At 39.0% G+C, this 13,923-nt stretch overlaps 1 protein-coding gene across 2 annotated transcripts in view; it reads left to right on the top strand.

The window, feature by feature from the left end:
• Positions 1-13,923, top strand: part of CPQ (carboxypeptidase Q) — a 502,411-nt gene that overhangs the window by 406,457 nt on the left and 82,031 nt on the right. For both annotated transcript variants that reach the window (XM_046027443.1, XM_046027451.1), the window contains exon 8: positions 2,573-2,774. In XM_046027443.1, the coding sequence (XP_045883399.1) occupies positions 2,573-2,774 (202 nt within the window). The remainder of the gene's footprint in view (positions 1-2,572; positions 2,775-13,923) is intronic.

The raw sequence follows: 13,923 nt of genomic DNA, 5'->3' as shown, positions 1-13,923 counted from the left end.
GACTAATTTTGCACCAGGCTTTACAATGAACTCCTTCTTACAACTCCATGAGCTGCTGCCATTATCATACCCATTTCATAGAAGAAGAGACTGAGAGGTTACATAGACCACATGAAGACACACAGCCAATGACTGATTATTCTTACGATCAAACCCAGTCTGAATAATTCCAAAGTCCATACTCTTTATCTCTCTGCTAGACTGGCTGCCACACATACCTTTAAAAGCTTATTTATATACATTATCCTCTATGTTCCTAGCAACATCCTGAGACATTGTACAGAAGCCTTCACAAACTATGGAGCCCCCTGTCTCTAGGACATCTGCTCATTTGCAGTTGAAGATGGCCAAGAAGTCCTTAATGCACATTTTGTGAGGGGCCCTGACAAGTTCAACTCATGCAGCCACTTTCACTTTGGCCCATAAAGGTCTTTCCTTCGAAGGTGCTCAAAGCTCCATGTGCCCAGGCTCATTATTCTCATTGGAAGAGAGCATTTGTCCCACTCTACAAGATGGAGAAACCAGAGGCCAAGATGGCATGACTTGGGGACAGAAGGAGAAAGCCAGTCACCACCCTCCTTGGTAACCCAACAGAGAACAGAATAGACTGGGTCCAGGGCTGTGTCCACCTCACCAGACGGCTCCATATGTTGGGTCTGACAGCCAACCTGCTACCTAGCCCCACTTCAACCTAAATAGTGCAAGATGAAGAGTGCTTTGTCTAATATTCTTGTTGGAAAGATGGGATCTGCCTGCAGTAGGGGAACCCTCACTAATATTAGATCATCCAATTTTGTTTTCATTTGCAGATTATTGTGATGTTTCTATTCTCCTTTTCACACGAGATCGAGTTTGGGGTGGAGAGTAACAGGGCATATAAAGGGAGAAGGTTAGGACTGCCAAACGACATGTCAACTTCCTGACTTAGTGCCTGTGTGCTAGTTACACAAATGAGTCCTGAATGTGAGACATCAATGCAAATATTTTGCATATTATTAACTCGAATGATGCTGCTGTTTGGAGGTAGCCACAGCTGAAAGCGGACATGACACTTTTTATTATAAATGCCTCAGGTCTTCCTCTGAAAAGTACCATGAAGACAGAAACCCCTTGGAAATGTGGGTGAAAGCATGAGAAGACTTCTGCTTTGTTAACTTTCTCAGTCATTGACAATGACAGCAGCAACGTGATGGTGTCCCAGGGCCCCCCCGTCAGTCCTATAGATGCTGGCAACATCCTCCTTTAGAATCCAGCGCTGTTCTTGTCCTTGAAACAACAGTATACTTCCATGGCAAGTTAGGAAATCAGTGTAAAAAGGAATCTATTCTAGGGGGAAAAAATGCAACCCTCAAATTGTTACATAAGTGAAAAACCATTTGAATTCCTAATAAGACTTCCTTATCACTCCTTCCCATGCTGGTGATGGCAGGGTGGAGTCCTGGGAAGCAGAGGATTCCAGACCCAGGCTCTACCATTTGCCAGCTGTGTGACTTTAAGCAAATCACTTGACCTCTTTAATCCTCAGTTCCTTTTTTATAAAACAGCAATAACCATAAAGCCACTTTGTCTACATTATGGGTTCGAGAAGCAGATAAATGGAGATTGCAAGTATGAAACCTCTCTGGAAGCTCTGTGCAAATATTATTGATTTTTACTAGTTGAGTAGTAAGGAATGACTAGTAGTGCCGTCCAGTGATAGTGTGGGAATAACTCAACCTGGTGTTTGGTAGTGAATCAGTCTTGGAGAAGTGAATGGCTCCTGGGAAGCAGATAGTTAGGCCTAAACTTGTGAGTCTAGGGCTCTTTGGCAGTTTAGTTGTACAACCTGGCTGACAGAATCTCCTATTCTAAGCTCTTACAGCAACATTATAGGCTACGTGAAATCACTGCGTGCTTTCTTAGCAGACATGATTTGGGAAGCGTTCACAAACTAGTGGCCTGACAGAGTTGCCAGGGTTTCCAGGGCTATATACACCAGCAAGAGCAGTGTTTCGCGTGTTGTCCTACTGCCTTCCTCCCAGGAGACTCAACAGATGGAATAACAACATCAGAAACCCAAGACAACCTGTCTGTTTGATGCCTAGAAGCTTTGGCAGAAGTCATGATTAAAATCAGATCAAATACCTATTTAGAGGAAAGAGGTATAGAGAAATAGGTCCTTGGGGTACACTTTCTTTTGTCTGAGCTTGACTAACACTATCTGGGGATACCTACCATGTAGGAGGAATTATATCCCAGTACACACTAGGCATTTGAGAAAATTGATTGAAAGACTGTGATTGCTAGTAGAAAATAATTGAGTGACTCCAATATGAGGCTTTATATTTCCTTTCATTATATTTTTTAAGTTCTTCCAAGTCAACTTGAGTTTGGCAAATCCCAGAATGAGTAATTGTGCATCTCAGAACGCTTAGATAATATGCAGACCAGACCCTAGGTCAGGCAGAGCGGCATGTGTTTTGGCAAGAACTGCCTAGAAGATAAAGCATTTGATTATTGTTGTTTGATAGTTCCCAAGGAGAAGGCAACGAAGAAACAGATAATGGACCAAAAACTTTTCTCTCTTGTTTAGGCAAATATTTCCAACTACAGCCTGGTGATGGAGTCTGATGAGGGAACCTTCTTACCCTCTGGGCTGCAATTCACTGGCAGTGAGAAGGCCAGGGCCATCATGGAGGAGGTCATGAGGCTGCTGCAGCCTGTCAATGTCACACAGGTCTTTAGGACTGGAGAAGGGACAGACATCAACTTCTGGATCCAAGCTGGAGTGCCTGGTAAGACCAAAAAATGAAGTCAGATAAAGATGCTACTCAAATTTGTCACAGCAATACCAATAGGCCGGTTAATATGTGGAAACTCTAAACTTTGTCTACAAATTATACTCTGATGATTTCCAGACTTGGAATAATAATATTCATTTGTGTTTGCTTTCCCATTTGTCTTCTTTTTCTAAATAATAAGTTTCTCACTCCCAGAAATTCTGCTTTAATGATTCTGGGATAGGGCCTACAAATCTGTTTTTGTTTTTGGTTATTTTTTTAACAGGTATCTGAATGGTAATCTCATGACCAAAATTTGAGAAATGGAGTACTGTTTATTATTATTACTTATTATTACTACTGATATGCTTCTAGTTTTGTTTCTGTGCTAGGAAATCTTCTCTGACCCAAATAATTTCCTACCCAAGTACCATAGTATCTGAAATTTTACCAGTAGAGCTTTATTCTTTGAGGTGCTTCCTACTAATCATTTTTTTCTTAATGAAGTCTCTTAGAAGAGATTGGGCTAAACTAATTTTCCCTGACCAGTGATTTATTAGGTTGATATTTTTAAGACAAATTCTAGGGAGGGGTGAACTTACGGAATAGGAGTAGGCCTTAGGAGGTCCCAGGACTACAAAGTAGAATAATCTTAGAGGGGATAAACTTACACTACTTCACAAATTTGTCTAGACTGGCCATGGGAAAGGGTTGTTGATGATATTGAGCATCTATGACCAGAACCTGTTCCCTCATTATATCCATAATCCAAAAGCATTGTTAAAGGATCTTTAACAGATTTTTAAAATTTAAACTTTAAATTTTAAAATTTGCAGATTTTTCTATACTTGTATTATGCCAATAGGAAGTCTACCTTTTCAGTAGTTTTAATATTACTGTTTCCAGAACCATTTCTGTGGCTACAAAACATTTCACAGATTAAAAACAAAACAAACAAAAAAACAAAACAAAACAAATCTCTCTCTAGATCCACCCTACTTCATTTCCCCCAGCCTACAAAGTAGGTTTCACCAATAGCATACTGTGTGGATATAAGACTTTTTAAAAAGCTTATTCTTGAGATAGTGTCGATTTTTTAAAGCATATTTTAGGTTTTAAGTTTTATAATAATCTTTCATAACCAAAAATAGAAGGAGCTCTCCTTTATTCTAACACAAGGACCTAAATTCTCTTCAATGGTATGTGTGTATTTTAACCATATTTTGAAATATCGTAAAACAGCATTTGCATTTAGGGTGCTGTGTATCATATGGACAGATCTGAGATTCCCTACATGTCTGTCATTTTTACTCATGATCAAGGTGTAAGGGAAGGGAATTTGCCCTTTTAAATTGTATGGAATAATTGGCTTGAATTCTAGATTTTTTCCTACGCCATAATTTTTTTCAATAGGAGTTTCTTAAAAATTGAGAAAATCTGAGTTAGTTTGCAGGGTAGTAGCTATGAGGAAAAGACTGACAGACTGTGGGTGAACTGGAGTGGAGAAGGGGGATGCAGAGGAGGAGCTGAAACAAAAAACACAGGTAGAACGAAGAAACTGGTACTCACTGCTCCCAGGGATTGTGTGCTTTTGTTGCATTGTATAGTTGAGAATTTGTTCTAGCTTTTCTTCCTCCCATGTAGATATTCATAAGAATGGTTCTGTTTGGAATTAGCAAGTTGATGTGATTTTCTTCACAAAAGTAAAGAGGCCTTTTCCCTCTTGCCAAGGTGAGGTCAGATCTGATCACCAACTAATTAGACGGGAGTGGGGAATATGAGCCCCATTATGGTTTCTTGATAAATAATACAATTTACAATTTACTGAGTTCCTGTTACTGATCAGGCACTCCGTGTGGCTTTTGCAGACACTCTTTTTTATCCATTCAGCCATCCTAAGAGGAAGGTACAATTATCCCTGTTTTGCTATTGAAGAATCGGATTCAGAGGGACTAAATAACTTAGTCAAAGCTATCCTGCTCTTAAAGGGCAGAAGTTACCCTGAGAGCAGGCCACTTTATTTTCAAGGCTGGTGGCCCTTTTCCCACAATGTGCAACAACACAGGGGAGTCTGGAATGCTGAGATGCTCTTCCAAATCTATGGCAGTGTCTGAAATGTTTGTCTTACTCAGCTCTTGCTTATGCAAAGGATTTCAGTACATTCTTGCTCCAGAAAAATTTACCCCTGGGGAAAGGAGTTTGTTATTGTAAATAACTACTTATTTCTTCTCACATTCTTTATTCCACTCCCCTCTGTACCTCCATAGATCAGGAACGTTTGTAAAAAGTCAGTGGTTCATTTAGACTGCAGCTAATATTTCTTGGAATTCTTTTTAATTTCTTTTAGAATACTATAAGATGAAACCAAATTATTGCTGTCTTCCCCTATTACCATTGAGCTATCTTTTGATATTTCAAATGTGAACCATTTCTGGAAGAAAAAATTGAACTGCTTATGTTGTGTCTCTTGTAACCTATTGAAAATTTCAGGAACTTTAGAAAAAGTAAAGAACCATAGTTAAACAGGAAAAGAAAATAAAAATTTACCACATGTGTACCCTGTGTTCCTGAAAACTGGCACGTTGTAGTAGCTTAAACCTAAATATGGAATTAGAAATACTAATTAGGTTACGATTTACATGACTGCTCACCTAACTTTTCAAAAATGAAGAGAAATAATGTTCCCCTAAAAAGAATGTTCTCCCCAAAAATAATGTTCCCAAAAAGAGAAATAATGTTCCCAGACTTTTCTTCTTTCTCTTCTTCTTTCCTATCCTCCAATGATTCAATAAATGTTTATTGAGTCCCTATTGTGCCCTAGGCCTATCAAATTTCTGGGGCCTGCTGGCTGGTCCCGGTTTTTTGCCTGTTCTGTGTGTAGTCTAATGAAATACTAATTAAGAACACAGAATCAAAATTCAATATGATTTTCATTAATTATAAAAACCAAGTAGATTGATTGATGAAAGTTCATCTTTGGAAAGGAGAGATGCTGTCATTCATCAGTCTAGGTGATGTCCATAACAGACATGATAAATATCAATATAAGTATAAGGCTTTGGGGTGATGCTTTTTTTTTTTTAAGAATTTATTTATGTATTTGACAGAGAGAGATCACAAGTAGGCAGAGAGGCAGACAGAGAGAGAGGGGGAAGCAAGCTCCCTGCTGAGCAGAGAGCACGATACGTGGCTCAATCCCAGGCTGAGCTGAAGACAGAGGCTTAACCCTCTGAGCCACCCAGGTGCCCCTGGGGGTGATGCTTTTTAAAAGAAAAGTATCTTAGATATATTTTCCATATAAACTCCCTGTTTAGATATTTTTATACTCTGGCATCTCCGGTGGCCACTTTCTCCCGTACTTCTTCCTATTCTTCCCCTCCAAATCCTAGACACTCTTAAGACTCACTCTGTATTCATTGTGTCCATGAATCCTTCCTTAATAACCCATGACACCCTATTGCTTTTCTAAATTCCAAAACACTTCTGTGTCCCACAATCTGGCATTTGAATTACACACTAATATTGTTCTTGGATTACTAGGAGTATCCAGTGATCGATTCTTTGAGGTTAAGGTCAATGGTTTCTATATAGCTTCCTCTATGGTTCTTAGTTTAATTTTGAGAAACATTTAAATTCTTATAAATCTGACATGAGAGGAAAAATCAAAAACACAAACACAGAAATAAATATTTTTTCAACAAGCTTTGGGACCCTCGTGTTAGGATTGTGGACAAAATAGAGGATGCTGAGAAAAGAGATATAAAGGTAGAAAAAATATTGGAAGAATAATATAAATTAGGGAGGCTAGAATAGCCAGGATTATTTCCATTAAAGGAATAAAGACTGAGAGAAGATGCTGAATAATATCTGCTAGTAATTTAATGTTTCTCCTACATAAAATGGTAAACAGTTGTTTTCTGACTCTTTCAAAGACAACATGAGCATGACTGGAGTAGTCTAAGAGGAATTTAGGTTAGTCTGTATTTGAAAACTCCAGATAGCAGAAAGGCTTTACATGTCAAATGTTAGCCTAATGCTCTAATTATGAACTTCAGGTGAGAGTGAGAAGAGTCTATTTCACCCTGAATATGTCAGTAAGGAGATATAATCCATGTTTTCCAGATGTCCTCACATGCATCCTTCTTGAACATCTTCTTTCTTTAGAAACTCTTCTATAAAATATACATTAATGAGAAAAATTATATTCTCTCTTAATGTGACCTGAGAGAGTGAGCCCACCCCGATTCTATATCTACCACTAAGTTTCCTTGTCTGCTTCAGAATCTGAGAGTCAACCTTTTCCTAATATTGTTGACATGTGGTAGACAGTGTGCTGGAAAGAATTAGAGTGTGTTTTCTGGCTTTTGACTTCTAACTGCATGTGCTATCTTAGGCAAATGATGTAATTTTTCTCAGCCCACACTCATTTCTTTTTTTTTTTTTAATTGAAGTATAGTTGACACATGTTGTGTTGGTTTTAGGTGCAAAGTTGGTAATTTAACAAGTCTATAATGTTATGTTCTGCTCACCACAGTGTAGCTACCTCCATAATGGATCTGTCACCATACAATTCTATTATAATACCATTGACTATATTCACTATGCTGTGCATTTCATCTCCACGACTTACTTATTTCATAACTGCGAGCCTGCACCTCCCATTCCCCGTCACCCATTTTGCTCATTCTTCCAGCCCCCTTCCCTCTGGCAGCCACCAGTTTGTTCTCTATATTTATGGGTCTTTTTCTGCTTTGTTTCTTCATTTGTTTTGTTTTTTAGGTTGCACATACAAGTGAAACCATGTAGTATTTGTCTTTCTGTCTCACTTATTTCACTTAACATAATACCTGCTAGGTCCATCCATGTTGTTGCAAATGACAAGTCCTTATTCTTTCTATGGCTGAGTGGAATTCCTGTGTGTGTGTGTGTGTGTGTGTATGTGTGTGTGTGTGTGTACCATGTCTTCTATATTCATTCATCTACTGATGGGCACTTAGGCCACTTCCATATCTTGGCTATTATAAATAATATTACACTAAACATAGGGATACATATGTCTTTTTGAATTTGTTTTCATTTTCTTTGGGTGAATACCCAGTAGCAGAGTTATTAGATCACATGGTATTTCTCTTTTTAGTTTTTTGAGGAAGCTCCATACCATTTTCCACAGTAGCTGTACCAGTTTACATTCTTACCAACAGTGCACAAGGATTCCTTTTTCCACATCCTTGTCAACATTTGTTATTTCTTGTCTTTTTGATTCTAGCCATTCTGATAGGTGTGGGGTGATATCTCATTGTATTTTTGATTTGCATTTCCCTGCTGATGAGTGATGTTGAGAATCTTTTTATGTGTCTGTTGTTCATCTGTATGTCTGTACTCATTTATTATTAAGCATTTTTACTAATTATCTGCTCTGTGGCACTGGAGAATCAGTAGTAAAGAAGAAAGACAAGATCTGTACTCTCACAAACTATACATTCTACTGAGTGAGACTTGGTTTTCTTACATGCAAAACAGATATGGTAACCACCAAGCCTCAATATGTATTCCTTCTCCTCCTCTGTCCCCTGTCTTACTGACTGGCACCAGCATCCAGAAACCACACAATGATCCAGAGCACACATCAACATGGTCTCTAAGTTCCCTTTACTCCTAATTTCATTTATTTCCTAAACTTGTTCACTTCCCTCCACCACACAAACCTCGTCTCATCAGTATTCACTGATTTTCCTGTGGCAGTTTCCTACTACCATCCCGACCTGCATTCTTGGTCCCCTTCCATCTAACTGACTCACTGCTTCCAAAATGAACTTTCTAAATTGAAAATCAGTCTATCAGTTGGGTTGCTTTTGCCTGCAAAATGAAACAGAAGACCCAACTTAGAACGGCAGTAAGGAGATTTTGAAATTCACTTAAAAAGAGCTCCGGAATGCTCCGGAATACATAACAGAATGCTTGATTTAGTCATCTACCACATCAAGGACCTTGGTCCTTTCCATCTTTCCACTTTGCCATCCTCAGCATGTTGACTTCTGTCTTCAGGCTTGTCCCCTCCTGGTCCCAAGATAGCTGCAGTTGTTCAAAGCAACAGATTCTCACACATTGTGCAATAGTGGAAGAGAGAATGCCCTTGATGGATCTGTCTTTTTAATCACAAGGCAATCTTTCCCAGAAGCTGCAAAGCAGATTGTTCTGTAGTCTCATTAGCCGAAATTGTAAAACACGTCTGTGGCTGAATCAGGCAGTGGCAATGGAGCGGACTGACCAACATTGGTTTATACTGATCAAAATTTTACTTTCTGGGCCTAGGGGGGACCCAGTCACCACTGAAAATGTAGCCTCCTGATATATGAGAAAAACTGGGATTCCTTAGAAAGAAGGCGAGGATTTCTACTGTGAGCAACTAAGAACAGCTACAATATCTGATCATCTCTGCTTCTTGCTTAAAGTTCTTCCGTGTCTCCCCATTGTCTTCAGAGGATCATGTCTTTTCCCAGCATGGCATTCAGGGCCTTTTTCGTTCTACCCTCGGGCTGATATGCAGCCTCCTCTCTCATGGCTCCCCACTCCTTTCTGTTCATCTCTTAGAACAAGTCTCATTCGCTGAAGCTCTTGGTGCACTCTGAGCTCTCACACTTCCTTGCCATTGGACCTCAGTATTATCTTCTTCAACAGTGAATTCCTACCCATGTGTGATTCAGTAACTTGTTCTCCTCCTCTCACAAGCCTTCTTTGACCCCTACTGATCCAGTAAGTGTACCTTGGGTTTGCTTCCGTAACACCCTCTCCTTGTGGCACTAGCTTTTTCCTGTGGTTATGGTGAATTCCTCCGAATTCCCAGACCTGGGAGGTGCCTGGCCCTCAACAAACTGCCCATGAATCAAATGCTGACTAGGTAAGATAATGTGAAAGAGGTTGATAAACTCTAATGCCATAACTACAAGTCGGGATTGCTTTAGTAAGAACTTTGCTTTGGGTACCTGGGTGGCTCAGTGGGCTAAATGTCTGCCTTTAGCTCAGGTCATGATCCCAGGGTCCTGGGATCAAGTCCTGCATCAGGCTGCTTGCTCAGTGTGGAGTCCGCTTCTCCTTCTCCCTCTGCTCATGCTCTCCCTCTCTCTTTCTCTCTCTCAAAATAAATAAATAAAATCTTAAAAAAAAAAAGGAAAGAAAAGAACTTTGCTTCATTGAGCTGTCCTCTTTCCTCACATACTGAATTGTTTTTGAAATCACATTTTAATTTCTTTCATCTTTTTATGATAGTTCAGACTCCACATTGAAGTACCAAATATGCAGATTACTCAGAATTTCACATATTTTCCATCTTGCTTATTTCTGCCTAATACCTCATATGACAGAACTAAATTAAAACTTTCCATTTCTACATTTCCAAAGGCCTTTCTTCTAACATGTTCCAAGGAAGAAGAAGATCAGGACACAAGTAGGAATGGTAACGTAAAGTAAATGGGAGTTTCTGGACCCAGGACTCATATGGTTCCCAATCACCAGATGGAATAGTGCAGCACAGCAGTTCCATGTCCCCTGCTGTCCTTAATTTAAAAATACCTCCTTTATGGTGACAATGCTCTGTGCCAGTAATGTTTGGAGGCATGGTGCGTGGTGAGCAGACCTCACCCCACTGGGTACATGAAAAGGACACTCTCTGGTTTGTGACTGTAGCCTTCACTTAAGTAAGTGGGCAGTTTCCTCCCATCAGCATGCCATGGCTTGAGTGCGAAGTAGAAACCAGGTGCTCTATACACCGAGGATAGAGATGAAAAGAGCTTAGTAGGTCTCTTGCTCTTGTAGAATTTACATTGTAGTGGGTGGGGGAGGGGAAGAGGAAAGTGGGAAGAAACAGGCTGTAACATGGAAATCAAGAATGAAGAAAAATATTAGAAAGTGAGAAGGGTAATATAAGGAATTATAGAAAGTGGCTGCCTCTTATCTCTAACTCAAGTGAGTCAGAGCTCTTATTTAGGGGCACCTGGGTGGTTCAGTCGGTTAAGCATCTGTCTTCCACTCAGGTCGTGATCCCAGGGTTCTGGGATAGAGCCTCATGTCAGCTCTCTGCTGAGCGGGGAGCCTGCCTCTGCTGTTTCCCCTGTTTGTGCTCTCTCAGATAAATAAATAAAATCTTTTTTTAGAGAGCTCTTATTTAATATTCCTTGACTGCTACGTGCTAGATAGGTATGTATGTATCTATATATACGGTCCACATCAATAGCACACTGCTGGAAACTGCTCATCACAACAACTCATAAACTTACTCTGTTCTTCCCCTTGCAGTACACCTCCTTTAGCTCCATGAAGCCATTGAATATCTGACCACTGCCGATATGGCTCGTGCCCTCTAGAATCACTGACTACAGCCTAGGGGGAGAAGAAAGCATTATTTATACCCTTGGGCAGTGAGCCATGCACTGCTTTATGAAGTCTATTCTATTGGTGCCTTGATTTGTTACTTAAAGCATGCATTTTTACTTTAAAGTTAATATTCTTTGTATTTTATCTCCTTAACTGGATTGAGGACAAAGAGAGTATTTTATTCATGGCTTATATACCCATAATACTCATTATTACCTGCCACATGATAGATCTACAGTAAATATTTGCTGACTAGATGTATTGATTTGAAGAGAACACAAGAAAAGTTAAGTCATATAAAAAGGAGTTTTGGGAATAGCATGAGGATAAATAGTACATGCAGAGTAACACAGGAGCTCCTAAGATGGAAGACAGGAAAGGCCTGGAAGAGGTGAGCTTAAGCTGAATTTTGAAGACTGTCTAGTATCAGAATGGGCAGAAGGGGTAGAGAAGGGCAGTTCTGGTGACAGAAATAGTATGAACAAAGGCAGGTGTCCCAACTGGGAAGGATTAGGAGAATAACTTCACTGAGCAGAGGGTTCATCTTGGAGAGCAGTGGGTGGTAAGAACAGTTGAGTTATCTCTGGGCCAGATGAAGAAGAGGCCTACATTTCAGGTAAAAAACTTGTAGCCGATGCGAAGTCATTAGACATCTTCAGCAGAAGAGGGAGTTGATGAGAACAGTGTTTTAGATGAGAGTCCATAAAGTTCATTCCAGCAGACACCCCATCGACACTTGAGCGGCAGGCTCAGTGAGAGGACCAGGAGTAAGAAAGCAGCTTGAGGAACAGGAATAATGCAGGGTTAGAAACAATTGCTTTAGAAAATCAGAGGAGAACACTAAATTATTGCTCCATTTTCTGTGTTATAGTGACCTAAAATGACTTAAATTTCTCTGTCAGCTATTTCTCATGCCCTCTAATGATGTAGTCTAGAAAAGTTTCACTTCTATAGCTGTCCCTCTCATGGTCTCAGGCTTAGTTCTTTTAGGTTCCCCATCCCATGAGTTTGACTCTCCATCAGTTTCACTTAATACTTTACAGATACTCTGATTGACTCCTTTGGTAACACTTCATTCAACAGGTAGCTATATTATATATAAATTATAGAGGGTACAAAAATAAGATGAAGCCCCTTTTCTCTTCATGCTCACCCTTAGGACTAACTGTGAATTGGTTTACTTAATAATCATGAAAACATGGAGGAAGACCTCATCATGAGAAACTGAATAAAGCTATAATGAAATTTTCAGAGGAAAAAAAAAACTCTAAAATTATATGAAAGCCAGTAGAGTAGAAGGAACTAGGACTTCAAAATATGTTTCATTGTTCTTAGCTACATAAACTTTGTCTATCTCTAGTTTAAGTGTTAGAGACTATAAAATTCAGAATGGCCTGGCATATTAGATGATTTTAAAGCATGATTTTAAACATTTATTACAGAAAATTCAAGCACATTTAAAAGTAGAGAGAATAATCTAATGAATTCCCATGTATTCATCACTTTAGGAATTCTTCATTCATGGATGGTAATATTTCATCCACAGTCCAATCACTGTCTATACCTAGATTATTTTGAAGCAAATGCTCAACCTTGTATTATTTCATTTGTAAATATTTTACTTTCTATCTCTAAAAGGTAAGGACTCGTGTGTGTGTGTGTGTGTGTGTGTGTGTGTGTGTGTGTGTGTGATGGCAATACTATTGTTCCTCCTAAAATATTTTACAATAATTTCTTTATATCATTGTCAATACAGGGCCAGTTTTCAGATGTTTCCAGTTGTCTCCAAACTGGTCCCCGCCCTCACAGTTTTCTTGTTTAAATCAGGATTCCAATAAGGTTTAAACAGTGCAATCACTTGATGTGGTTGGTGTCTCTTAAGTCTCTTTTAATCCATAGGTTTTACCTTCATCTTTCTTCTTCCTTGCTGCTTATTTGTTACAGAAACCAAGGAATTTGCCCTTTGGGATTCCCTGTAGTCTGGATTTAGCTAATTCCATTCCCGTGGAATCATTTAACATGTTTTCATTCTGCCTTATATTTCCTGTGAATTGGTAGTTAAATCTAGAGCCTTGATCTAATTCATGTTTGATTTTTCTTTATGGGGAGGGAGGAATACTTCTTAGGTGCTGTTTTTTATTTCTATTAGCAATAGTGTCTACTTGTTTCTTTTTTTAAGATGTTAATGTTATTGAAGGTTATTGTCTAAATCCATTATTTCACTGGGATTGCAAAATGTTAATTTTGATCATTAATTGAAACAATTCTATAAAAATGAACTTTCACTTATTGACAGTCTGCTCACCCTGAGGTACTTTTGTATAAGAAAGGCAGGATAAATGTTAATTCTTTGCCTTTACATACCTATTTTAAAACTTATTAGTTGGTTCCCTAGTGTCCTCCATTTGTGCTATTGCTATTTACTAGTGGATTTTAAAATATATATGTGCTTCATTCTATTGCATTAATTATTCTTATTTTATGCTCACATTATCCGATCCCTGGCCAGTGAGAGCCTTTTTAAGCTGGTTCCTGAGTCTTTTCAACATGACTGTGGTAGTCGTTGATGTGTTCTAGCTTTGTGATGTGACAGAATGTTCCATGCCATTTTTTATATTTCCTTCCCCAGATCTGGAATCAGCTTTTTCTCCAAAAAGCCCGATTTCTTCTACTGTGCCATGATATGTAGAGGCCACAGTCTGAACATTAAGTGTGCTTATTGCTAGTGGGTTGGTCATTGATTCTAGGTATTTGCAGTGGATAGAACTAGGAAATATGTATATTTTTTCTCTAA

The sequence above is a fragment of the Meles meles genome, chromosome 1 (assembly GCF_922984935.1).
Source record: "Meles meles chromosome 1, mMelMel3.1 paternal haplotype, whole genome shotgun sequence".
In the NCBI taxonomy this organism is placed as follows: Eukaryota; Metazoa; Chordata; class Mammalia; order Carnivora; family Mustelidae; genus Meles; species Meles meles.
Note: the sequence above shows the minus strand (reverse complement) of the source record. Positions and strands in the feature narration are given on the sequence as shown.